This window comes from Tursiops truncatus, chromosome 2 (genome assembly GCF_011762595.2).
Source record: "Tursiops truncatus isolate mTurTru1 chromosome 2, mTurTru1.mat.Y, whole genome shotgun sequence".
NCBI lineage: Eukaryota > Metazoa > Chordata > Mammalia > Artiodactyla > Delphinidae > Tursiops > Tursiops truncatus.
In genome coordinates, this window is record NC_047035.1 from 85,031,242 (window position 1) to 85,054,595 (window position 23,354).

General features: G+C 53.5%; 2 protein-coding genes across 5 annotated transcripts in view; both read right to left on the reverse strand.

The window, feature by feature from the left end:
• PLA2G4D (phospholipase A2 group IVD) overlaps positions 1-6,050 on the reverse strand; it is a 33,659-nt gene extending 27,609 nt beyond the window's left edge. For all 4 annotated transcript variants that reach the window (XM_033851529.2, XM_033851536.2, XM_033851535.2 and 1 more), the window contains exon 1: positions 2,524-6,050. The gene's annotated coding sequence lies outside the window, so the exon portion shown is untranslated. The remainder of the gene's footprint in view (positions 1-2,523) is intronic.
• Positions 6,051-6,886: 836 nt separating this feature from the next.
• PLA2G4F (phospholipase A2 group IVF) lies at positions 6,887-21,999 on the reverse strand. The gene is made up of 20 exons (XM_033851539.2): positions 21,819-21,999; positions 20,692-20,764; positions 19,962-20,098; positions 19,730-19,858; positions 19,258-19,298; positions 18,975-19,017; positions 18,430-18,496; positions 16,391-16,560; positions 16,189-16,302; positions 15,965-16,002; positions 15,646-15,781; positions 13,865-14,001; positions 13,385-13,607; positions 12,187-12,301; positions 11,825-11,962; positions 11,605-11,712; positions 10,397-10,591; positions 9,959-10,125; positions 9,269-9,455; positions 6,887-8,991 (listed from the first exon to the last, which is right to left on the reverse strand). Exons 1-20 carry the CDS (start codon positions 21,927-21,929, stop codon positions 8,771-8,773), a joined length of 2,550 nt encoding a protein of 849 aa, XP_033707430.1. The 5' UTR covers positions 21,930-21,999; the 3' UTR covers positions 6,887-8,770.
• Positions 22,000-23,354: the final 1,355 nt, after the last annotated feature.

Here is a 23,354-nt window from a genome sequence, read left to right on the forward strand (position 1 = left end):
AAGACTCCATATCTAAAGACGTCAATTCTTTCCAAAAATAACCTATACATTTAATGACATTCCAGATGAAATCCCAGAAGTGTTTTCACTGAAATTTGACAAGCTGAATCTAAAATATATAGAGAGAAGGTCAAAAATCAATAATAGCCAAGACAATTCTAAAGAACAGGAAGGGGATTTGCTTTACTATAAATTAATTATAGCTGAGTCTTGGTGCAGGAGTAGACAACTGGACAAATACAACAGATTATGGAGCCAAGAAACAGATCCACACATATTTGGAAAATCGTTAGATGAGAAAATTGGCAGTGTAGATCAGAGGGGACAGAACTATTCATTAAATGGTGCTGGCAAAAACATAATTTAGGTCTTATATTTAAAAGTAAAGGGTTTGCTATTTACAACATCAGAATAAAAAGGGATTTCTTAAGCAAGAAACAAAAACCACAGACCATAAAGGAAAACAATAATATACTCAATTACATTAAAATGTAATTAAAATACAAAACTTCTTTTTAATGAACGACACCTTCCAAAGTTGAAAAAATAAGCTACAGACTGAGGGAAGATATTTGCAATACATTTAGTCAAAAAAGTATTGGAATCAAAAAATATCTTTATACATTAACACATCAGTCAGAAACAAAAAAAGAAATGAATAGAGAAAATGGGCAGAGTATATAAACAGGCACATCACAGAAGAGCAAATGGGAATAGCCAAGAAACACACAAAAAATACGTGCAACTTCACTAGTATTCAGGGAAATGCAAATTAAATTCACAGTAAGATACTACTTCATACACATCAGATTTGCAAACATTCAAAAATCCTACAAGATTTTTAAATGATGAAGTAAATTAAGCATTTTTCCTTCTCCCATTAGAAGTCTTCCAAAAGCAACATGAGAAAATAATAACAGAAACACAAACTCCACCTCTGATAAAACTAAAAGACATTTGAATCCCAACCCACAAAATATCTGGAAGGACTGCCAAAAGTAATGAAGATCAAGCAGTAGGGGCAGGTAGAGAAGCAAGGATGCAGGCGATGCCTGAGCTCAGAGACAGTTCAGAGTGTACATACCAAGGTGCAGAGCACACCCTGAACTGCAGAGCCAAAATAAGGAATGGGGTGCATGGGCTTGTGGCAGGAACTTCCCTGGGATTGGTGTAGTTATGAGAAATATAGGAGGTAGGGCTGATTGATAAATCCCAGAGACAAGTCCCTTGAACACGAAGCTGAGTATTCCAACACCTGAGCAGACCCACAGCTGCCTATCTCCTTTGGCTGCATAATGGTGAAGTAAAGGAACCCATCATGCTCACTACCCTAAGACACAAAGATGGTTCCTGTTGAGGCACTAGTTGCTCAGGCCTCCCCTTGAGCCTTGAGATTAACTTTCTGTAAATAGTTTGTATCTGTTATTAGTGTTCCCCAGAGAAACAGAACTAATAGGTTGTGTGTATGTATGTATATATATATATATATATATATATATATATATATATAAAGTGAGTTATTATAAGGAATTGGCTCATGCAATTATGGAGGCTGACAAGTCCACAAACTGCAGAGTGGAGACCCAAGAGAGCCAATGACGCTCATGAAGTCTGAGGCAGCTGGCTGAAGAATTCCCTCTCACTTGTGTAAGCCAGTCTCTTTGTTGCAGCCAGGCCTTCAACTGATTGGATGAGGCCCACCCACATTATGAAGGACAATCTGCTTTACTCAAATTTAAATGCTAATCTCATCCAAAAACACTCTCCAAGTTGACACATAAAATTAACCATCACAGTGTCCTGGGTTTGGTTCCTTAGAAGCAGAGCCTGAGGCAGGGATTTGGATGCACTTGTTTTATAGAGGAAATCCTCTCAGGAGACTAGCAGTGAGGGGAATCAGGGCAGGAAAACTAGCTAAACAGCTCTAAGCTGCAGTCTAGCTTCAGGACGATCCTTTGGAGACTTCTGCAGCACAAATGACACCAGATTGTTTCCATTTTGAAGCAAGGGGCCTGGTTCTCTGAACTTCTGTGTCTGTTGGATGTTGACTGTGGGCTACCCCAGAGTTGGGGGTATGAGTGAGAACATCACTTCCTTGGGTGGGTGGTTAATTTTATGTGTTAATTTGGCCAGGCTATGGTGCCCACTTGTTTGGTCAAATGCTAGTTTAGATGTTGATATGAAGATATTTTGTAGATGTAACTAATTTATAAGCAGTTGACTTTGAATAAAGGAGTATTGTGGGTGGGCCTCATTCAATCAGTTGAAGAGCAAAAACTGAATTTTCCCAAAGAAGCAGGAATTCTGCCAGAGACTGGAACATCAACTCTTGCCTGAGTTTCCAGCCTAATGGCCCCTCTACCAATTTCAGACTTGTCAGACCTCACAATCACATGCGCCAATTCCCAGATCCCCTCCTCCTGCCGCCCTCTCCAACTGGTTTTGTTTCTCTGGAGAAGCCTCACTGACACAGCAGGTAAGGGGGCTTTTATTCAGCCAAAGGTAAATCTCTGGAGGAGTTACCTGTTAGTAACTAACCATTCCAGCAGCTGGAGGATGGGTGCACTGGTCTGATAAAGAGAATCTGGGTAGGGCACCACTAGCATCCACTACAGTCCATCTCCTGCACCACTCAGATCCACTTGCTTCCCAAATTAAATTCATTCAGTCCAGGAACAGCTTTTCCATGATTCTTGTTGGTCACAATTTCTGGGGACACATACAAGAGAAGAGTTAGTGGAATACAGCTTGTGCTGCTACCATTGGTCCCAAATCTGTAGCTGATACTGTCATCTTCCTCCTCTACCCCCCATTCTAGGTCCTCCTCCCCCCCGAACCAGCACTTTTGCTGGTCCAAGCAGCTCTCATGGTGGGGTGTCCTAGACCCTCATCCCTGAGGGATCTGGAGTTCGGGTTACCACACTATTATCAGACCATGGTTGCTACAATTGCCCATTTTACAGTTAAAACTTTGTGTGAGAAGATCAAGGATCATCTGATGCCAAGCATATTCCTCCCTGCTCTCGTTCTATAGCAGCAGCCCTAGCTCCTGACGATCAGAACCAATTACCCCTACCAGTATGGTAAGTCATTCCTTTCTTTGCCTGCTGGTCTATCAGCATGAGGAGCCCAAAGTGACAAGGCAGCAGCCATAGTTTTAAGTTTAGTGTGACTCATTGTGTCCCCATATAGAAGCTCCCTGGCCTGGGAGAGCTGGGAAGAGCAGCCCAGGGAGGGGTGTGGCTGTACCCAGCACAGATTGGGTTAAATCTCCAGCCCTTAGAGGGACAGAGTGTGGCCCCCAAAGTCTCTGGCAGCCTCCTTCACCCCTAACCCCCACTGTATCAGGGAGCCTTGAGGTCCGCAGCATGGTACTGTGGTCCCATGGGTACAAGCTGTCAAAGTCTTTCCCCTGGGACACCATGTGGGAAAAAGAACAACGTGAGGAGAAGTCAAAAGAGTTTACTGCCCTGGACACCTGCCTCAGGGAGAAGAGGAGGAGGTTAGGAGCAAGTCACAGAAGCCCCCCACGAGGCCTCCAGGTCGGGCACAGGCTGGCCTTCATGTTTGGAACTGGAAATACCTGGGGGCTGGTCCCCACCTGAGAATCCAAGGGGTCCATTACTGTTTATCGTCCTTTCCCAGGAGTGAGGAGAACGTCATTGGTTCTATGGTCCATCATTATAACGATTCACTGACACCCACTCTTAACCCATCTCCTGCTTCATTACACTCACTGGGGAACAGTCAATCCTGGTGGAATCCAACTCTTGGACCACTTGGCACCTGCACTCACTTTAACCCCATGACCAGGAGCCTCAAGTGGGTCCCTGTGTTGCCCAGCAGGCCTAGCCCCTGTCCTTAGTCCATTCCCCTCTGCCACTCCAATAACTTGGTCATACTTTCTCCACCATCCGTAAACCTCTAAAACCTCCTCCAAACTCTCAGCTGATGACCTTGATTCCTGTTGCTAATTGCTTCTGTTACCTATACTGTCTCCAATTTTTCTCCTCTCGTTTTCTTGAACCAGTCAGGTTTCTCTCCCACTGCTCTACCAAACTGCTCTTGTCAAGACCTCCAGTCAAAGCCCGTGGCTAGACCAGTGATGAGTTCTCAGTCCTCACCTTACTTGAAGTCTCAGCAGCATGTGACACAGGTGATGGTGTTTTCCTTGAAATGTTTTCTTCCCCTGGCTTCCTGGACAGCACACTAACCTGGTATTTCTCCTCCTACGCCACCCACTCCTTCTCAATCACCTTTGCTGCTTCTTCCCACCTTCCTGACCTCTCCAGACCTACATCAGTCCACACAGCAAACAGGTTCCAGAAGAGTGTGGATGCCCAGCCTACTCTCCAGCTGCTGTTTTTCCCACCCACCCTATTCCTGCAGCCTTGGGCTCCTCCCAGCCCATAGAAGGGTACCTGCACGGGGGTGATGTCCTCTGGAGCAGCTGGAAACATCAGGACCTCAGGCTGGCGCAGGCCATGGCAGCAAGTCCCTGGCCATGCTGTCCCTCAGTGAAAGGGGATCTTGGGTCCTGGGGCCCCACGCTGCCTCTCACCCCTGAATTCACTGAGGGACAGCTGCTTGTCTGATGGGAAGCTGCTTGTCCAGACACAGCTCAGGACTAGATTCCCCAAACCGGGCATAGTCTGGGAGTGAGAGAAGGAGCCTCCAGACAGTGGCACTGTCACATGCAGGCCCCTCCGTAGCCAGCATATGGGGCATCAGGGGGGACTTGAGAAGGCAGCCAGCCCGCAGCAGTTCTTGCTCAGAGGAAGGCACAGATCAGGAAAGGGGGGTGCAAAGGAGGCATCTAGGCTAAGGTCATCAGGGGCTTCCACTGAGCCTGAAACTTTGCAGGTACCCCTGGGAGCCACTTGCCAGCCTGGTGAGGGCAGGGAAAGGGGCTTGTGTGAAGGCTGTGGCCTCAGCTGTTGATCCCAGCAGGTAATGCAAGAATGTCATGTCTGAGGAAGGCCAGGTGGTCTCTTAAGCTTGTACTTCCCACCCCCTCGTGTCACAGTACTCCTATGCTGCCACGTCACTGACCTGAATCACTAGGGTAAATGGACAAGTCTGCAGGGAACTGGAGGAGGATGGCCAAGAGGGCTCCAAACGCCCCAGGCCCTTCCAGGCACCTTGAGGGCTGGGGAACTCGATGTCTCATTCAGGAATATCAGAGAACAGCAGCCACTGGCTGGGAAGACCTGCCCTCGGCTACTGGTTCACTCTGCCCCTCCCCTCCCACCCTCGCTCCCTGGATGGTGGCAGTAACAATCCCACAGGGACAGGGCCTTAAATCTGCCCAGCTTAGCAAGGCAAGGATCTGTTAGGAGATCAGGGCTCCACCCTCTGGGTGGCTCCCACACTGAGGGCTTTTTCCTCACCTCTTGGATGTCAGCCAGCACCACCAGAAACCTCTGGTACAGCTAATAAAAAAAAGAGCACACACACGTGCACACAGGGACACACGAAGATGGACCACCTCCTCCCATGCCAGGAGGAAGGAGGGAGAAGGGGAAGATTCATGGAGCAAAGACAAGGAGTGAGTCCTGTCAAATGTCCCCAGAAGGCCAGGTCCTTCCCCTGGCCTAGGGGAGGGTTGGGGCCTAGGGACAGGTCACTCTGGCCAGCATTACCAGCCAGCCCTACCCCCAGCAAGGTAGCAGCAACAAGCCCAGGTCTGAGCCAGGTTGCTCTGAATGTACCTGGCAGGAGGCGGGGAGCGATGAGGACCAAATCATTTAGGACCAGGCAAGAAGTCACTTCTCTGTAGCTCAGAGCCATCAACACCCCTTAGAAAAGAGCAACCAGCAAGTACTGAGAGCACGCAGCACGCCAGCCACTGTGCTCAGCATGTCACACACCTTGTCTCATTTCACCCTCATGGCTCCCTGTAAGTAGCCTCTGAGAGTCATAGTGAGGCCAGCAGCCCTCAAACCAAGAGACTCCTTACCCTTGCAAGTGTCAGAGTCAACTTGTCCCGTGGAAGAGTGGACCTCAGTTCTGATTGATGGTGCATTTGGGGACTAAAAAATATATTGGTGATCAAAAAACTCAGATATTGTTAATAGAATGTTATGGAACAATGATTCCTAACTTTTTCTATTATTTAGGATATGCAGTTGCTGATTTAACCTAAGTTATTTTTTAAAAAGACAAATTCAGAAAATGTACTGTGTAACTGAAAATTGTTAATTTTTTTAAAATGCTGGGAAGTGATTTCAGCCTGTCCTCTGTCTTTCATCTTGAAACTGGAATTCTCCTTTGTAATATTTTACTTACCCCCCACAGCACCAAACCCATCAGATATAAATACAGATTAATAATTTCATAACATCACTTCAAGGCTCTGAAGTTCTCTAGAACTGCATCCCTTCGGCCTCCTCCCCAAGTCCCACACTGCCACCTGAAGGTCACCGTGCCATTGCATGGCCAGTGACCTGACCAGGAGCCGTCACAGCCCAGAGCTTGTACACAACCTTCTCAGACATGAGATGACAATCAAGAATTACCAAATATATAAAGAAGGTAAAGCCCATGAAGGAGAGGCAACCTACCCCAAGGAAACTGTTCACGTAACTATCAGGAAAATGCCATGAAATGCACATATTAACACCATCTGAGGGAAGTGGTGAAGCATTTCCATGCAATGAAAACAAGTAGTTTTGGAAGATCCTATTAGGGAACTTAAACAGGGAAATGTGACAGTCAAAAGTTAAACAAAACCCCCCAAAAGATGGATAGAGAAGCAGGCTGGACACAGGTGGAGTATATATTTGTGAACCAAAAAATCATGCAAAGAAAATCCCCAGAGTGCAGCACAAATGAAAAAAAATAGAATGTGTAAAAGGAAAGTTTAGGGATACAGAGAATCGATTCATACATTTCAATATCCATTTAATAGGAATCCAGAAAGAGAATGAAGAAGAGTAGTGTTTTGATACAATTGGTAGATAATTTCTTAGAGCTTCAAAAAGACATGAATCTCAAAATCGAAAGAGGTCACTGATTTTTTTTAAGTTCCCAGTTTAGAAAAATCATAGTGAAACTTTTGAAAATCGAAGACAAAGAGAAAACCCTAAAAATTAGGTAAAGATAAATTACCTACAACGGGATGAGAATTCAGCTGACATCAGGCTGCCCATTGGCAATATGCAATGCAAAGAGGCATTAAAATCTGAGTAGGGGCTTCCCTGGTGGCACAGTGGTTGAGAGTCCGCCTGCCGATGCAGGGGACACGGGTTCGTGCCCCGGTCTGGGAAGATCCCACGTGCCGCGGAGCTGCTGGGCCTGTGAGCCATGGCCACTGAGCCTGCGCGTCTGGAGCCTGTGCTCCGCAACGGGAGAGGCCACAACAGTGAGAAGCCCGCGTACCGCAAAAAAAAAAAAAAAAAAAATCTGAGTAGATGTAAGCCTGAACCAAGAATCCTACCCTAATCCAGACTATTATAAGTCAGGGCAAGAAAAGACAATTCCAGACATATCAGGTCTCAGAAGGTTTACATTCCACAGATCCTCCACTATAGAACTATTCAATTTTGCACTCCAACAAAAAGAAAGATAAACCCAAAAGGAAGACAGCAGGTCAAAGGATAAAGACTCATAAAAGATGTGTAAACACCAGCTAACCAGATAGCCTATCTCAAGAGCAATTGTCCCCAGTGAGCAGGCATGAGAGAACCAAGCTACCCCAATCCCACGCCAGCCAAAAGCGCCGGCCTGTTAGAAGCCCAGCTCCCTCAGCGGCCCCCCCTCCCCAGTTCATGTCCAGCTGGAGGCCTGGGGTCCCAGGCCAGGCTGGAGGCACAGGCTGGGATCTAGACACCTTCCTCCCAGCTGGGAGCCAGAACTAGGGTCTTCTTCCCAGAGTCAGGATGGGTGAGGCTTTGTCACATAAGTTCCCTGATTAGAAGAGGAATTGTGACTTTAGCCCTGGAGAGCATGCGTGTGTGTGTGTGTGTGTGTGTGTGTGTGTGTGTGTGTGTGTGTGAGAGAGAGAGAGAGAGAGAGAGAGAGAGAGAGAGAGAGAGAGAGAGATTGATTGATTGATTGAGGGAGGGGCTGTAGTCAAAGAGAGCTCTCCTGGCAGTGAGTAATGAGTATGGCAGCCGGGCCAGTGAAGGGCCCCAGGTGGCTCAGCGCTGGGTGGGGTGTGGGTGAGAAGAGGCCGCAGAGGCGCTAGCCAGAGGGAGAGGGCCTGAAGACCTCCAAACTAAGCCCAGTCAGGGTGGATCTCCTTCCCACACACCTAAAATCTGCCCATGCTGGAGAGGCTCCAGGTATTCGGAAGGTCCCGGGTGGGTCAGAAGAAATGATAAACAGATCCTCCAGAGAGAGAAACAGATCCCCCAGATCGGTGGGGTACATCTGTGGAAAAGGCAGGAACCTGGGCCTCTGAGTTCCCAGCCAGGCTTCCTCTACCTCTGCCCATCCCTGGCAGCTGACAGGCCCCCACTAGGAACACGAACACACACGCAGGTTCACGTTCACTCCGCCCCTGATAAATGGATACGCCCTCTAGACACACACATTTAGCTTCTGGGAAGGGTGAGACTATTTGCACGAGGTGGCAGCTGTACCCCTGATAAGAGAATGTGACCCAAGTTTAAAGAGCGAAGATGAGTAATTAGCAGGGGGACCCACCAGCTGGAGCCCAGCCAGGAGGGGATATCATCCCACAGGGTCCACCACCCCTCCCTCTACCGAGCCCTGGTCCGGAGCCCACAGTCCCTCCTCTGTCCCAGTCTCCTGACTCCAGCCCGGGTCAGCCTCCAGCCCTGTCCCCAGCCTGTTTCTGGCCCAGAGCCAGCTGGAGGGCCTGCCGCACAGTCTCCACGTTGTTCAGAACGTTGTATCGACTCAGGGCCACTAGCCGCTCAAACTCCTGGGGCTCGTAGGTGAAGTTCATCATGCCATAAGGGGTGTCTGGCCCATTGATGACAAAGTCCCCACAGGCTTTCTCCTCATCCGTCTGTCGTTCCACACCTGCAGTGGGACGGGGAGAGAGTCTGGGCTAGGGCACTCTGTGGCTAGGAGCTGCCAGTCCAGAAACCCCCCTTCCCTAGAGCATCTGGCTGGTCTGTGGGCTCTGCCTGGGGCCACATCTCAGCTCTCTCGCCCACCGGGAGGAGCCGGGCCAGTGTGCATGCCGAGTCCAGGAAGCAGTGGCCAGCTCGGGGCCTCCAGGAGGTACACTGTCCTGGGTCCCGCACCCCATCACCACCCCAGGGCTCCGTGGGCCAGACCCAGACCTTCCCCTCACCTGGGGCCAGGTGTGTGCGGAAGGTACGGTTGACCAGGGGGAAGTGCAGCACGATGGGTGAGCGCGGGTCCTCGGCCTTGGCAAACAGGTAGCATTCACGGGGCTCCTTCAAGTCCTCAGGGGGCACCTCAGTGCTGGGGAAGGAGATGCCTCGGTCCAGGCAGTACTTCTCTGTCATCTGTAAGACCTGGGCAGACACCCAGCCCTGTGAGCTTCCGGCCCTGCCTGAGGCGCCCTGGACTCACGCTGGCCCAGGCTTCAACGCCAGCCCTGTCTCCCAGCAGCTGAGTGACTACAGGCAGCAAGAAGAGAACCCGCATCTGGGCGTGCAACCTGTCCATCACCCCACAAGCCTCGAGGGAGCCACTGACAGAGACTCCCTGGAGGGACCCTGATGGCTCTGTTGTTACCATAGCAACAAAGGGACAGCAAACCTGAACCCAGGCCCAGATAGGAGCAAGGAATCCTATCAGGAGCAGCAGCGTCCAGAACAGGGGTCTTCTCTTCACCGGGATAAAGTCTCCCGAGGACTCCCTCTGGCCTCCTCTCCTGAACCCCACTCTCCTCCATCACCTCAGCTTCCAGCTGGGGAGACCAATGCTGCTAGCGGCGATCGCAAGGTGCCTGCCCAGGCCCTTCTCGACACCCAGCCAGGCTGCCTTAGCAAGGACCCCCCACCCCGCACCGTACCTCAAAAGGGGCATCCAGGGAATAGTCGAAGGACAGAATGAGGTCCACGGCTCTCTGCGGCTGCAGGCTCAGCGGGAACGGAGAGTTGATGGCAAAGCCTCCATCCACCAGGTACAGACAGTCCCGCATGGGAGTGAGCTGGTTGGGGAAGGCGTCCGGGTGCGAATCTGCAAGAAGACAAATGCTTGCTGTCTGCAGCAGCCCTCTTCTCTGCGCACTGGGAATGCCCCACTGTTGAGAGTTCTCCTCTTCCTACAGCCACGGGGTCTCCCACTGCAGCCCCCGGCCTGCCTTAGCACAGTCATCACAGTCCTTCCCCCACTAGCCCCTGGGCAGCAGGAGCCCCCCCCACCCAGCCCCCAGGTCAAAAGGTAGCACTGGCCCCAGGGAGCCAGAGGCACAGGCAACAGGCGGGACCCCGCCCAGAGCAGCACCCACCTTTCCAGGCCAAAAACTCCCTGCCAGACACATAGTCCTTGTGCAGGCAGAGGCCCTGGGTGAAGTTCGAGTTCTGGGCCGAGGTGAAGCGGTAGGTGAATATGTCCAGCACAGCCTGGGAGAAGGGCCCTTGCGGGGTGAAGAGCCTGGTTTGCAGCCTCGCTGGGTCATGCAGCTGGAGCTTCTGGCGGTCGTCTAGGTGGGGGTGGGATGGTGAAATACCGTGAGAAGCCCTCCTTTGTCCAGCGGTCCTCACATCTCAGGGGAGCCCCTCTGTCTCCTCCCCACGTCTCTCCTCCTTCCCCACCCCGCCTCCTGGGTCTCTGACCACTGCTTCCCCGAACCCCTTTTAAATGACTTTTTCTTTCATGTTCCCCACGTTTTGAAAGTTGACATGCACGTATTAAAAAAGTTGAAAGTTGACATTGCATGTATTAAACAACATCACCTACCCTTAAAGTTGCATATGCAACTTCCAACCAGAATTTCACCCATTAAACACCCACTGAACAGTTACCATGTGCTGTGGTGGCCACTGTGCTGGGCACAGGGATGCAGAAGTGAACAGGGCCTGACCCTGGCCCTCCAGGGCTCACGGCCTATTTAGGGGAGAATCTAAAGAGGTAATAAATGGTGACAGTGTCCCGAGGTAAGGACAACATGGGATGTGCCTACGGTTCTAGGGAACCTTGGTGGTCAGACCCTCGATCAGCCTGGAGGGATGGACTGGAACAGAGACGTCCCCTGACAAAATGATGTCTGAGCTGAACTTTAAGAACTGAGCAAAAGTTATCCAGGGAAGAAAAGTGGGAAAGGTATTCTATGCAGCAGGGGCTGAAGGGGAGCTCTGAGGTGGGGGGACAGAGTGTCAACCAGATACCCAGTGGCCCTGGGCTGAGTTGATCTAATGGGAGCCCAAGCGGAGAATTAAAGGCACAGGTCTATCACGGAGCACTCACAACTCCCACTAGGTTTTCTGACATGGGTTCCCCACCCCTTAGCCTCTCTGTAGACCTCTGGGCATCCAGAGACCCTAAGCTAGAAGTCATTTTCTCAATATTTCTCTGAACCGAGTAGGACATCCAAGTCCTTCACTGCCTCCTCCCACATTGCTCATGCTTCTGCCAGGGCCCTGCTGCTGGAAAGAGGTATTGCAGGGGCTGGCAGGGGGGAGGGGAGGTTTGGGGGAGCAGGCTCTCTGCCCTCACCTGTGATGTTTACACTGCCTCTGCACCTCTGTAGGAAGCCGAGGTCCCAGCCGGCGGTCTTCAGGAAGATCTCATCCAGGCTGGCTGCAAACGCGCTGCCCCATATACCTAAGGAGAAAAGCAAAGTCCCCGGCCCTCACAAGTCCTCCACCGGCATCACCAACTCAGGGCCTGGCGCCTGCCCTGTCCCCTTGTCCCCAGGCCTCTGGCCTAGACTCACCCTGCAGGTAGCAAATCCGGGGCTCGGGGCGGAGCTGCAGCAGTCGCCCCATGAAGAACTCTGAGCTAAAGAGCTCAGTGGGAACATAAGCGCCATACTTGGGTAAGCCGACCTCATGGGGGGTGAACTCGCACCACTCTGGGGGCGCAAAGAGGAGGGAATGTCACCAGGGGCTTCCCACCAGGACCCCATGCTTCCCCTGAGCCCTTGTGACTTAGCAGGTATCTCTGCCTTGTCAAGAGCAGGAGGCAGCAAGCCCACTGTGCTCCAAGGCTCCCACCTGTGCCCTGACAGCCCTGGCCTCTACATCCTCACACTGACCATTGCTCCCACCGGCTTCCTAGGTTCCCACGCCCAGGCACCTGCAAAGTCTTCCCCACTGATGTTGCTGCGGACGTTGACACTGGCGTAGATGGGGTAAGGGTTCTGGCCCTGGCTGACCGCCTCCTGCTGGTCAGACAGCTTGGCAGGATTTTCCTGGTCAGGAAAGAAGGGAGGCCACTTGGCCTTTAGGGAGTTCCCTTTCCCCACCCCCATGGCCTGAGGCTCGGCACCCTGCAGGTGTGGCGTGCCCACAAGACTTTGGTTGCTAAGGCCAGGGCTCTAGAGACAACTCTCTAAGGGACAGGCTTTGGGCTGCAGCAGAGGTGAGGCCACATGGGGTTCGTGCAATTCCAGGGGCTTTGGACCCCCTTCCCTCCCATTCAAGAAAGCCTATCAGAACCCAAGGGAGTCAAGTGACATTTTTAAAAGAATAACTGGGGCTTCCCTGGTGGTGCAGTGGTTGGGAGTCCGCCTGCCGATGCAGGGGACGCGGGTTCGTGCCCCGGTCCGGGAAGATCCCACATGCCGCGGAGCGGCTGGGCCCGTGAGCCAGGGCCGCTGGGCCTGCGCGTCCGGAGCCTGTGCTCCGCAACGGGAGAGGCCACGGCAGTGAGAGGCCAAAAAAAAGGAATAACTGAAAATCCAATCTACTTTCTTTGAAAAAGTAAATCACTAGAAAACATGTATTCTTTTCTTAGACATCACATTCATAACAGATAGCCACACACCAGTAGGCCAGGCCCCGCCGGGCCCCAGGGCTGAGAACCTCGCTCAGCTCTAATCTCATCTCCCGATGCATGCTGGGCCTGCAGTTCTAGGAGAAGCCACCAGGTGGCGAGAATCATGTCTGCTTGGCCGTCGGGCTGGAGTGGCATTCTGCCTCAGCAGGAGGTTGAAATCATTTGGGACCCTTTCAAAGCACACTTGTACTAGGGCTCGACCCCTCACCAACCAAAACCAGTATCTCTGGAAGTGAGACCTAGGCATGGTGTTTTTGGAAAGCTGTACAGGTGATTCTAATATGCAGACAGACCTGAGAACAGCAGACCAGCCTCTCCCTCCCAGGGAAAGCGAGATGAAGCGTGTCAGCCCACCCAGAGATCCCACCCCTTGCCCCCAGGGAGCTCAGACTTAAAGGATAGCTTTGCAAATCTCAGATCTTAGCCTAATGGGTAAGGCAGAACTAAGTGCTGGTGGACAGGAGCCATGTTCATCTATTACCTGTTCTTCTCTTACCTCCTGGTATAGGAAATATTCAATAAGAAGCCCCCAGAGGTCGATGAGGGAAGCGCTGTGGCCACTGCTTTCCCGGATCCCCAGTTCCTGGGCATAGTACTGCAGGCGTTCCATGGACATTAACCCCATCTTACTGCTGCAGACCCGCGCCTGGGCGCGCTCAATAGGGCCCTTCAAGGCCACCTGGGACCAGGCTGGGTCCTTGTAGAGTGTGGAGATGCACCTGGGCATGGAGGGAATTAGGAGCGTGGGAGCACAGTAAGGGGAGAGAGGGATACAGGTGTCTCTGAGTCACCCCTCCTCCCCCATCCCTTGCACCCACTGGCCTGCACCACCCACTCAGAGGGCCCTGGGGACTCAGTCCCTTACTGCCCTTCCTGACCCCTTTGGATCCCCGCCCCTCCCCACCAGATCACCAGGTCATACCTCTGCCTCTTCAGGGCTCTCCTTTTTTTTTTGCCCTGCCCCTACCTCACTTACCAGGTGGACCCAGAGACTCCGCTCAGATAGGTCACAGTGTCCAGGACGCCGAGCTCCTGTAGCCCGGCCAGGCTGCCATAGAGGGAAGACATGGCTCGGGTTCCACCTCCCGAACCCAACACAGCCACCACAGGCACCTGGGCACAATAATAATCATGATAACATCTACCCCCACTATTGTTCATATATTATTGCTTAGCATATCAGATATTGGTCTAAGAGCCCAACTTGTATCATCTCTTTCAGTCTTCAAAGAAACCCAATGGCATCCCCATTTTACAGGTGAGGAAACTGAGGCACAGGAAGTTAGATAATGTGCCCACGATCATACCATCAGTAAGTAATAGGCTGTCAGACTGAAGCAGTATAACCTCAGAGATGGCTCTTAACGTTGTATCAGGAAAGTATGTACCTGGGAGGTATATTGGATTCACTCAAAACAGCTAAAGCAGGGTTTCTCAACCTTGGCACTGTTGGTAATTTTGGACCAGATAATTCTTTATTGTGAGGAACTGTCCTGTGCGTTATAGGATGTTTGGCAGCGTTCCTGACCTTCACCAGGCAGATACCAGTAGCATCCCTCTCCCCTCCCCTAGTTGTGGCAATGTCTCTAGACAGTGACAAATGTCCCCTAGGTGGGTGGGGGGATGAGATTGCTCCCAGCTGAGAACCACAGAACTGAAGTGACAAAGACCAGCAGGCAGCCTGACCTGCCCCAGACACGGGAGGTCCCCAGATGTCTCTTCAGGATCAGAGGTTCCTGGTGGGATCAGACTAGAAGCTGTTGGGCTGCTCAGCTTTTCTACGAAGGTTTGGTTCATTCCACCCCAGACTTCCGGTTCCTTTCCCTGTCCTTCCTTTCTTCCCCTGTCTTGAAAAAAATGCTCCCTGGCCATTGCCCCGCAAGGTCACTGTCCCTCCAGAGCTCTGGAGGAGACAGAGCTCCCTGAAGGCAGGTCTGTGCCCTCTCTACCCTCCACCCACAGAGCGGAGATGGGGCACAGAGCAGGCATTACCAGACGAGCGGTAGGCTTGCTCAGCTTGTCAGCACTGGGCACAGGCTATGTCTCCTTAGACATCTGCAGCCAGAAGGAAGCCATCAGCCTGTTCCTGATTTACCACAGGTCTCCCCCTCAGCACTGCCTTTCCTCCTGCCTCCACTTCCAAATCCCTTTGTCCTGTTATGGACTGAATTGTGTCCTCCCCAAATTCATATGTGGAAGCCCCCATGTGACTCTCTTTGGAGAAAGAGTCTATACGGAGGTAATATAGGTTATGTGAGGTCATAAGGGTGGGGCCTTAATCCCATAGGACTGGTGTCCTTGTAAGAAGAGGAAGAGAGAGAGAGATTCCCACAAACCCCTGCACGTGCACAGAGGAAAGGCTGTGTGAGAACACAGCAAGAAGGTGGCCGTCTACCAGTCAGAAAGAGGCCTTGTCAGATAACGACTCTGACGGCACCTTGATCTTGAACTTCCAGCCTCCACGTGAGAAAATAAATGTCTGTTGTTTGAGCCACCCAGTCTGTGGCGTTCTGTTATGGCAGCCTGAGCAGACTAATACACCTCCCTTGGCTGGGGCCGTTCAGCCCTCGTTCATATGGGGGTCACATGACTCTCCCGACTGTGCCCATCAGCTCAGGCAAACGGGCCTGCCCCCTTCTTCCTCTGGTCCCCGCACTTCCTCAACGCTTCCTGTCACCTCTTAGACACACAGTCCTCTCAAGGAAGAGGTTGGATTTGGTCCCAGCAACTCTGGTGTCTGGCTCCTCCATTCCATACCTGGTTACTGTCGGGAGCCTGGCTCAATCCCAGCACCTGCTGTAGGGCCTTGGATACGACGTGCTTCCTCTTATCCAGAAACTCCTGTTCCCCGTCACAGAGGTCGAAGCCAAGACGCAGGTCCAGGTCCCCAGAGCTGCCTCAGAGGGGGTGAGGGTGGGGTATTGGGTGACTGTTCAGTGGAGAGCCTCCAGCCAAACCCATTTTCACGGGAGCAGACAGATGCACATTCCGTGGAACCTCCCAGAAAGATGCCACAGGACCCAGTCACCCCCAACGCCCGCTGAGCCGTAGGCAGAAGAGTCTCCGCGCCGCTCACCTCACTTCTGCCTTCACACTCATAGCCACCTCCTGGCCCTGGAAGAGACAACAGCCCATCCCTGAGCGCACTGAGAGGGACTCTCATTTGCAGCCCCGGTTGCTCTGGTAATTCAGGCCCAGGTGTGGACACCATGGCTGGCCTGATTTGACCCCCTCCCCCAGACCTTTTGTGGGGGTCACAGAGCAGGCAGGGGCCCCTCAGGCACCCAGACGGAGCCTTACCTCGCCCAGGGCCACGACATGCTGCTGCTCCTGACCTAGGGCCAGAGAGGAGAGCAGGATGCCCGCCTCGCCCAGCTTGCTGGTCTGGACCTCCAGCTCAGCACTTGGGCCGCTCTACAGAGAAGAAAACACCCAGGAAAAGGGGCCTCGTCCAGGCTGGATGGATTCTGTCGTCTGCGCCTTCCCAGGCTCCGTCACTCACCTGCAGGGCCGTGAGCTTCTCTCCCAGCTCCACCTCCAGCCTGGAACTGAGCACTGGGTTTACGTGGAAGGTGAACGTGGCTGGGAGGCCTGCCTCCAGGGGAGGCTGCAGGGGCAAGAGCTGGGGCTTCTCGTAGGCCCCGGGCACTGCCAGCCGAATCTGGCTGGAGCCTGGGAGCAGAGGGCCTAGGTGAGTGCCAGGTGAGGGGGTGAGAGTGGGGGGTGCGTGGCCCGTGACGGTAGCACGCCGAGCAGCAAGTCCCCTTTCCTTCCCCTTGGAAGTGCCAACTCATCGCCCTGCCCACTCTCTGGCAATGGGCCCTACAGACATCATGAAGGACACTCGGGGTCCTATAACCTGCTCCGGTCAGAGCTGGGAGCCTGGGATGGGGACGGCACACACAGTGCTCAGGGAAGGGCCCCTTACTTAATATACTTATTATATTAAGTATATAAAATATAATTCTATAATTACCATATTATAATGATCATATATTAATTATTACATTAATTACCAGTTTTCAACTGGTAGTTCCCCCTCTCTTGCTCCATTCAAGCCCTGTGCTCATTGCCTTGGGGGAGGTTTGTGGCCAGAGAGAAAGCAAACAGGCTGCACGTTGTTTCCAAAGCATAAGCCCTTGGGAGAACATAGAGGGTTTGCAGGGGATGTAAAAGGAAGAAGTGGGTTCGTGGCACAGGGACGGTAGGCTTGGGGAAGCGGAGGAGAGCCAGCCCCGGCCTGGTGAGGCCAGCTGTGGGGAGGCAGAGGGAGGCCTGTGGGCCCAGGAGCAGCGGGGCCCACCCTGTTCCTGTAGCTTTCTGGAGAGCAGGCAAGACCCCAGAGAGAAATGGCTACACATGACACCCAGGAAGAGGGGACCCCAGACAGACCCACGAAAGAGCCCCTAACGCCTCAGGAACCGACGTCCAAATGGAATCCCTGTCCCTACATGCCCTCCTTAGCACTAAATGAGACCGGGGGACTTGACATGACCAGGGGTGGGAGGGAATTAGAGAAAATAAGGAAAGTGATCCTTCTCTCATATCACGGTTTACAGACTGAGATTGATAAGGGCTGTTCACTGTCAGAGACAACAGAAGCTGTGGTGGGGAGAGCAGATGGGCCCCGGGTGTCACAGAGCTGGGCCTGGGCCTGGCTCTACCGCTTACTGGCTGTGTGACCTTAACAAAGTTTCTTCTTTGAGCCTCAGTCTCATGAATTAAAGGAGGATAATGACTGTACCTACGTTACGAGGTTGTTATGAGGATTAAAAGATGAAACACTGTAAAATGCTTAGACCAGTGCCTGACTCATAGTAAGTGCGCCATGTTACCTGGGCACGACTCAGCCCGTAGGCTCAGACTCCCAGTGTCGGAGAGGACCTTAGCTGTCATGCAGCCTCCGCTCCCCTCCCAAAGCTGGCACCCCTCCCGAGTGGCTGTCCCCTGTGGCAGACTGCCATGGCCCCAGTTCTTCACTTCTGGAGTTCTCACTCTTTGCCATGTGGCCTTGCTTTCTCTCACTAAAGAGCTTGGCTATATTCCTTGCCCTTCAACTTAGAGTCAGCCTTGTGCTTGTTTTGGTTAACAAAATGTTAGTGAGGGCTGTGATGTGACCAAAGGCTCGAAAAGCACTTGCTCATCCGGCCATGCGCTTTTGTACCTCTGCCAGTGTCTTAAGAACATGCCCAGGCTTGTACGCTGGCCACAGGAGGTGGATGAGGGACATGGGAGCAGAGCCAGGTCACTCCACCAAGCCCAGCCTAGATCAGCCATGCCCCAGCTGACCACCAGATGTGTCTGCCACTGAGATTTTGTGGGTGTCTTTTGTACAGCAGTAGTTGAACCGATACAGCCTCTGTGCTTGAATACTCCCAGGGATGGAAATTTACTGCTTCTGGAGGCAATCCATGTCATCCTTGGTCAGCTTTCAGCAGTGAAAAATTAAGAACTTTCTGCCCCAGACCCATCTTCTTGAAACCAGCAGTCCCCAATCCCCCAGGAGAGAAGGCAAGACCCAAGGCCCCTGACCAGACTCACCATACTCTTGATGTGGGGCTGTCCCATCTCCCCTGAGGGTGCCCTGGATTCTCAGACAGGGCTGAGCCTGAGGAAAGCAGAGGCCTGTGGGAGCCAGACAGTCCACAGGGCCCTGCACAAGGCCTGAACCAGGATGGAGGGAGGGAAGGGTATCTGGGGCAGGGTCGAGCTAACATCCTTCCCAGGGCCTGTGCCTTACGAGCAGGGGTCTTCTGTCACAGCCACCCCCACCCCAGGACTCAGAGGAAGTGGTCCCTGGTGGGAAAGGGGGAGGAGATGAGGGGCCCTGACGGTGGCTCCTTGGCCAACTCAGAAGCCAGGTGAGCAGTGTGCTGTGCACAGGTGGAAAGCCTGGCTTCTGGGCTATTCCATCAGGTGGGAGGCAAGGTGCCCCTTTGTCCCTGGAGGTGCCACCCCAGCACATCTCCCCTCTGAGGAGGGGTTGAGTGTCCTTCATGCAAGTGGGCATGATGGGCTCAGTCGTGGACTCCCCAGTCCCCCGTCCCCCAGCCCTGGGCAGCCCCAAGCTGGCCACCCCTACTCACCACCAGGACCCCATTGGTGATGACTTCAGACGCCGGCACCTGGCTACAAAGGATGAGGGGCTTATGGGACGCCTGAATCCCTCAAGATGGCTATTACTATAATAATGTAACCAGAGCAGCTGGAAGAGCCTGGGGAGCACGGCAGGTTTGTGGGTAGGGGTGGGCATCAAGGTCAGGACATCCCCTCTCAGGCCAGGCCAACGCAGGACCTGGTGGCTGACAGCTGGGAGCTTTGGGTGGGTCTCAGAGTAAATGGGAGGGTACAGGCTCCACCTGGACTCACCTGTCCTCCAAAAGAAATTCCACCTGCAGCTCTTGTGAATCCTACATGGAGGGAGCAAGGGAGCGCCAGTTTTCAGAGGTCCCAGAGCCTCAGGACCTTCCCCTCCCACCCCTGGTTCTGCTCAGCTCCAGCGACTAGAAGGCCAGATTGATGCTGGGGCTGCTCGTGGGCACAGGACAGGGTAGCAACATCGCCACTAGGAGCTCCATCTGTTCAAGGCTGTGGACAGGCGCTGTTCTAGACACTGAGGATTCGGCAGTGACCGAGACACACAAAGCCCCTGCCTTCAAGGATCCCACGTGTTGGCTTCCCTCAGGGAAGGCGTGCTTGTGGGAAAGCTTTGTGGGGTCATTGCTGCAGGGTGGAGGAGGGTCTGTCTTGGAGGTTGGGCCTGTGCTGATGGGGAGCCCCCCGTGCCAGGGCCTCTTCTCCCGGTACTGGGCTCGTGGCTGGTGCAGGTGGAACCGCTCACCTGGTGGCTGAGTGGGAAGGTGTGTCTGCGCGGTTGGTGGGGCTTGAGGCTCCTCAGGTCAAACAACAGCAGGGAGAGCTGGTCACTGTCCAGGACGTCCTTGTCGTAGAGGGTGAGCTCCAGGACGTTCTGGGGGCAGGGCAGGAGGCAGGGGGGCCTGAGGCAGGGCGGAGGGCAGGCACCTGGGAGGAGCCCTCTCCCTCCGCAGCCCCAGCCCCTCGCTGACCCTCACCTTCACGGCGCCGTGGACCCGGTAGTGGAAGGTTTCGTTCCATTCGGGGTCACGGCAGTTGGCTACCACCCTTGTCTGGGCCGGGCTGGGGGACGCTGTGTGCAGACACAGCTGCACGTAGCAGTCTGCTTTGGACACTGTAGGTGGGATGGGGAGGGTTCCTCAGCCTCTAGCTCTTACGGCTGGAAAGGTTGCCTGGAGGAGACTGGGGCTGGACGGGAAGGGGCAGAGGAGGCTGCCCGCATAGCAGGGTGGGGCGGGGAGAGATACCGGAGAGCCCATGTCCTTGACTCCGTCTCCACCAGTTACACCTCCTATTCAACTGAATGGAGATCCTGCTGCAGCCAATTCAAAAGGTCATGTGACAGCGCAGAGCACTGAGTCATTCCCAGAAAGGGCCTGATTCAGGAAACAAGGTCCCGCCCAGCGTGAGCACTGGCGTGGAAACCCCTAGAGAGAGACGGTAACTTGTGGCAGCAGCAGGCCTCACACGCTCACCCAGGCTGGCAACCTCCACGAGCCAGCCTCAGGGAGGAGGTGGTGGTCTGCACACTGCCTTCCCCTCCAGCTCCCGCAACCTGCCCCGGGCTGTGTCCCGGGCTCCCTCACCAGAGAGCCCTCCATCCGCTCCACTCTAAACACACATGCATGCTTCAGGCCAGCCCCTGTTGAGCTCTGGGGAGGCCCCAGGGAGAGGAAGGGAGAAAGCATGAAATTGGGGGTCACTCACACAGGTCTGCGCCCCGGATATTTCTGGCCCTCAGCACCTTCACCTGGAGGTCATAGTATGGGTGGGTCTCCCGCTGAAAGGACAGAACTCCGGGGACTCAGTTCCAGGAAGCCGGGTGTGAGGCCTGACCTCCCTGCCGTGGTGCCCACCCAGGGCTTCCGTTGTCCCATCGCAGGGCGGCAGCCTGGCCCAGGGTCACTGACGTCACTGTGCCAGGGACCCAGGAGGCCTCGACAGAGCAAGCGCTGGGAGCTGAGTGTGTCGGTGATGAACCTGACCTTGGAATCAGTCAGGCTGGGATCAAATCTAAGCTGCACTGTGGACTAGCTAACTGGCCTTGGGCAAGAGACTCGATTTCCCTGTGCTTTAGTTTCTCTGTCTCGAAAGTGGGGGTTATGATGATAATCTCACAGGGTTGTAGCGAGTTTTAAACGAGAAGTCGTACAAACTGCCTGGCATAAGTGCTTAATACGTGGAGCCATTTTCACTAATTATGTTTATTATGAACCACGAACGTGCAGCCCCCCTGCCTACAGTGCTGGGGCTGTAGCTTGAGAGTCAAAGTGAGAGCTGGAGAGACGTGCTTAAGAAGATTAAGTATCAACAGAGAAAACTGTGATGGACCCCACCCACTAGCTCCTAACAAAGGCTAGAAGACGGCCCAAGAGGGTGCGGGCAGGTAAAGGGAAACCAAGAGTCACCCAGCGGGTACCGGTCTGATGAGTCGCTAAGGAGACGGCAGCTCGGGCTCAGGAGAGATAACAGTAGACTGCCGCCTCCTGGGAGTGAGACTATCTCCTCCAGATCCCAGAGAGTGCCTCATTCCCCCCACTCCCTCAACCCCCAAACCCCATTCTACAGCCAGGCTAGGGCTTACCGGGCTAAAGCCAATCAGCTGCAAGTGTCACATGGCTTCCATTTCCTAACCGGGGGTGATTAACTTCAAGATTATTATTATTTGGCCAAGCTCTCTAAGCTCTACCAGGTAATCTGGAGCAAATCGGTCCTGGCCCAGATCAAAATGCATTCCCAGGGCTGGCCCCAGTCTCCACAGGGCCCTGTGCACCCAGGACTCCTCCTGTCCACACAACCCCCCCCCCCCCACCCGGGGAGATCAGGTACTTTACCCACCACCGCCTCCACTGAGGTTCCCTCTTCTGTCTCTTCTGCAGCAACACCGCACCCACGAGGGACAGCTCCTTGCCTGTCAGCCACCTGGGCCACAGCGCCCAGAGCATGGCCGGGCAGCCTGGCTCCCGGCAGGAAGCCCTGCCTGCGCTCCTCTGGCTACACTGGCTGCCGGCTCAGGTCTGACAGGTAGCTGGAGTGGGGAGGGTGGAGCAGGCTGCTCTGCTGAGGATTCACAGCTGAGGCTGGAGGTGGGGTTTGACGAGCTCCAGGAAGTGACTGGAGCCCAGTGTCCTCTAGCAGGAGGGACTTTAGACCCTCTCAAAGAGGATGAGGAACTGGCACTCTGGTTCCCAAACCTAGACCCTGGTTATCATGGCGCTGCTTATGGAAAATAGATGCCTGTGCCTTACTCCCCAGACGATTTGATTTATAGGGTGTGGCTAGAACCCAGGTGTTCGTACTTCCATCAAGCCTTTTAGATGATGCAGACACAGGTGGTCCAGGGAACAGCAGAGCCAGAAAGTGCTGCATCAGGGGCCTAGGTTCCCCCAGCTATCAGAAGAGACTCAAACTAACACCTTTCAAATCCCACCTCCCCCATGGCTCTTAAGCAGAAACATGGAAATCTCTGATTCCCCACAGTGTTTCATCTGGACTCAAAGGTGTTTCTAATCCCTCAGGGCCTCTCTCATTTGTTCCCCAAACACTGAGAGGCTGCTGTGTGCCAGACACTGCGCTAGGCCCTGGTCCAAGGGTGAGGAGGGCCCAACTGTATCCTGAAGAAATTCAGACTCGTGATTCCCCGCTGTGGCTTCTAACCAGGACCCCTTCCTGAATCCGCGGAAATACCTGGATGGTCCAGGAACAGAAGTAGGGATATGGTCAGGTGGTATCGATAAGGGCAGGTAAAAACCGGCCTGCCTGTCCTTAAGCTACTAGAGATAAAGGCTTTAGAGGGTCCCCTTTGACCATCGTGAGCCTTAGGCTGCAGGTGGTGTGTAATGCTCCCTTTTCTGCAGACCGCAGCCACCTAGGTGGCCAAGACAGGCAAAGTTTCTGGAAGAAAGGATCTCTAGGGCAGTGAGCTGTTGGGAGATACATTTCTTTTCCTCAACCAAGACCCAATCATCTCCACTCTCCTCCCCAGTGCCCAAGTTGGGAGACTGAAAAGATGACATTCCAAAATAAGGTGATTCAACTCTGAAATGAACTCTGCAGGCAAGTTCAGACCAGAAATTCCCAGAACTGCTGTTGGCAAGGTCCCAAGGGGGAGGGGCTGTTTTTGCTTAATTTGGAGCATGAGGCCAAGACCTGTGCTGGGGTCTCAGAAGTGCCAGTTCCAGCCTCTTAGTGACCTGTATGCACAATGTGGAGGCCCACGGAGCCACGGCAGGGGAGCCTGAGGGAGGGGCACGGAGCTAGCTGGGGGCAGAGCCAGGCCTGGCGTCCAGGACCCCTGACTGATTAGAGTGCTTTCTGGGCTGTACCACACTCTCTCCTGGAAGTCATCGGACCCATGCCTCAAGAAAGTC

What these genes read in the sequence shown, in the direction of transcription:
- PLA2G4F (XM_033851539.2), bottom strand. Translation starts at nt 21,929, where the DNA reads ATGCTCTGGGCGCTGTGGCCCAGGTGGCTGACAGGCAAGGAGCTGTCC. An exon ending in TATCCGGGGCGCAGACCTGT is followed by an intron (nt 20,099 to 20,691) that starts GTGAGTGACCCC and finishes TCCCACCTACAG; the next exon opens with TGTCCAAAGCAGACTGCTAC. An exon ending in GGGTCCACGGCGCCGTGAAG is followed by an intron (nt 19,859 to 19,961) that starts GTGAGGGTCAGC and finishes CCCTGCCCCCAG; the next exon opens with AACGTCCTGGAGCTCACCCT.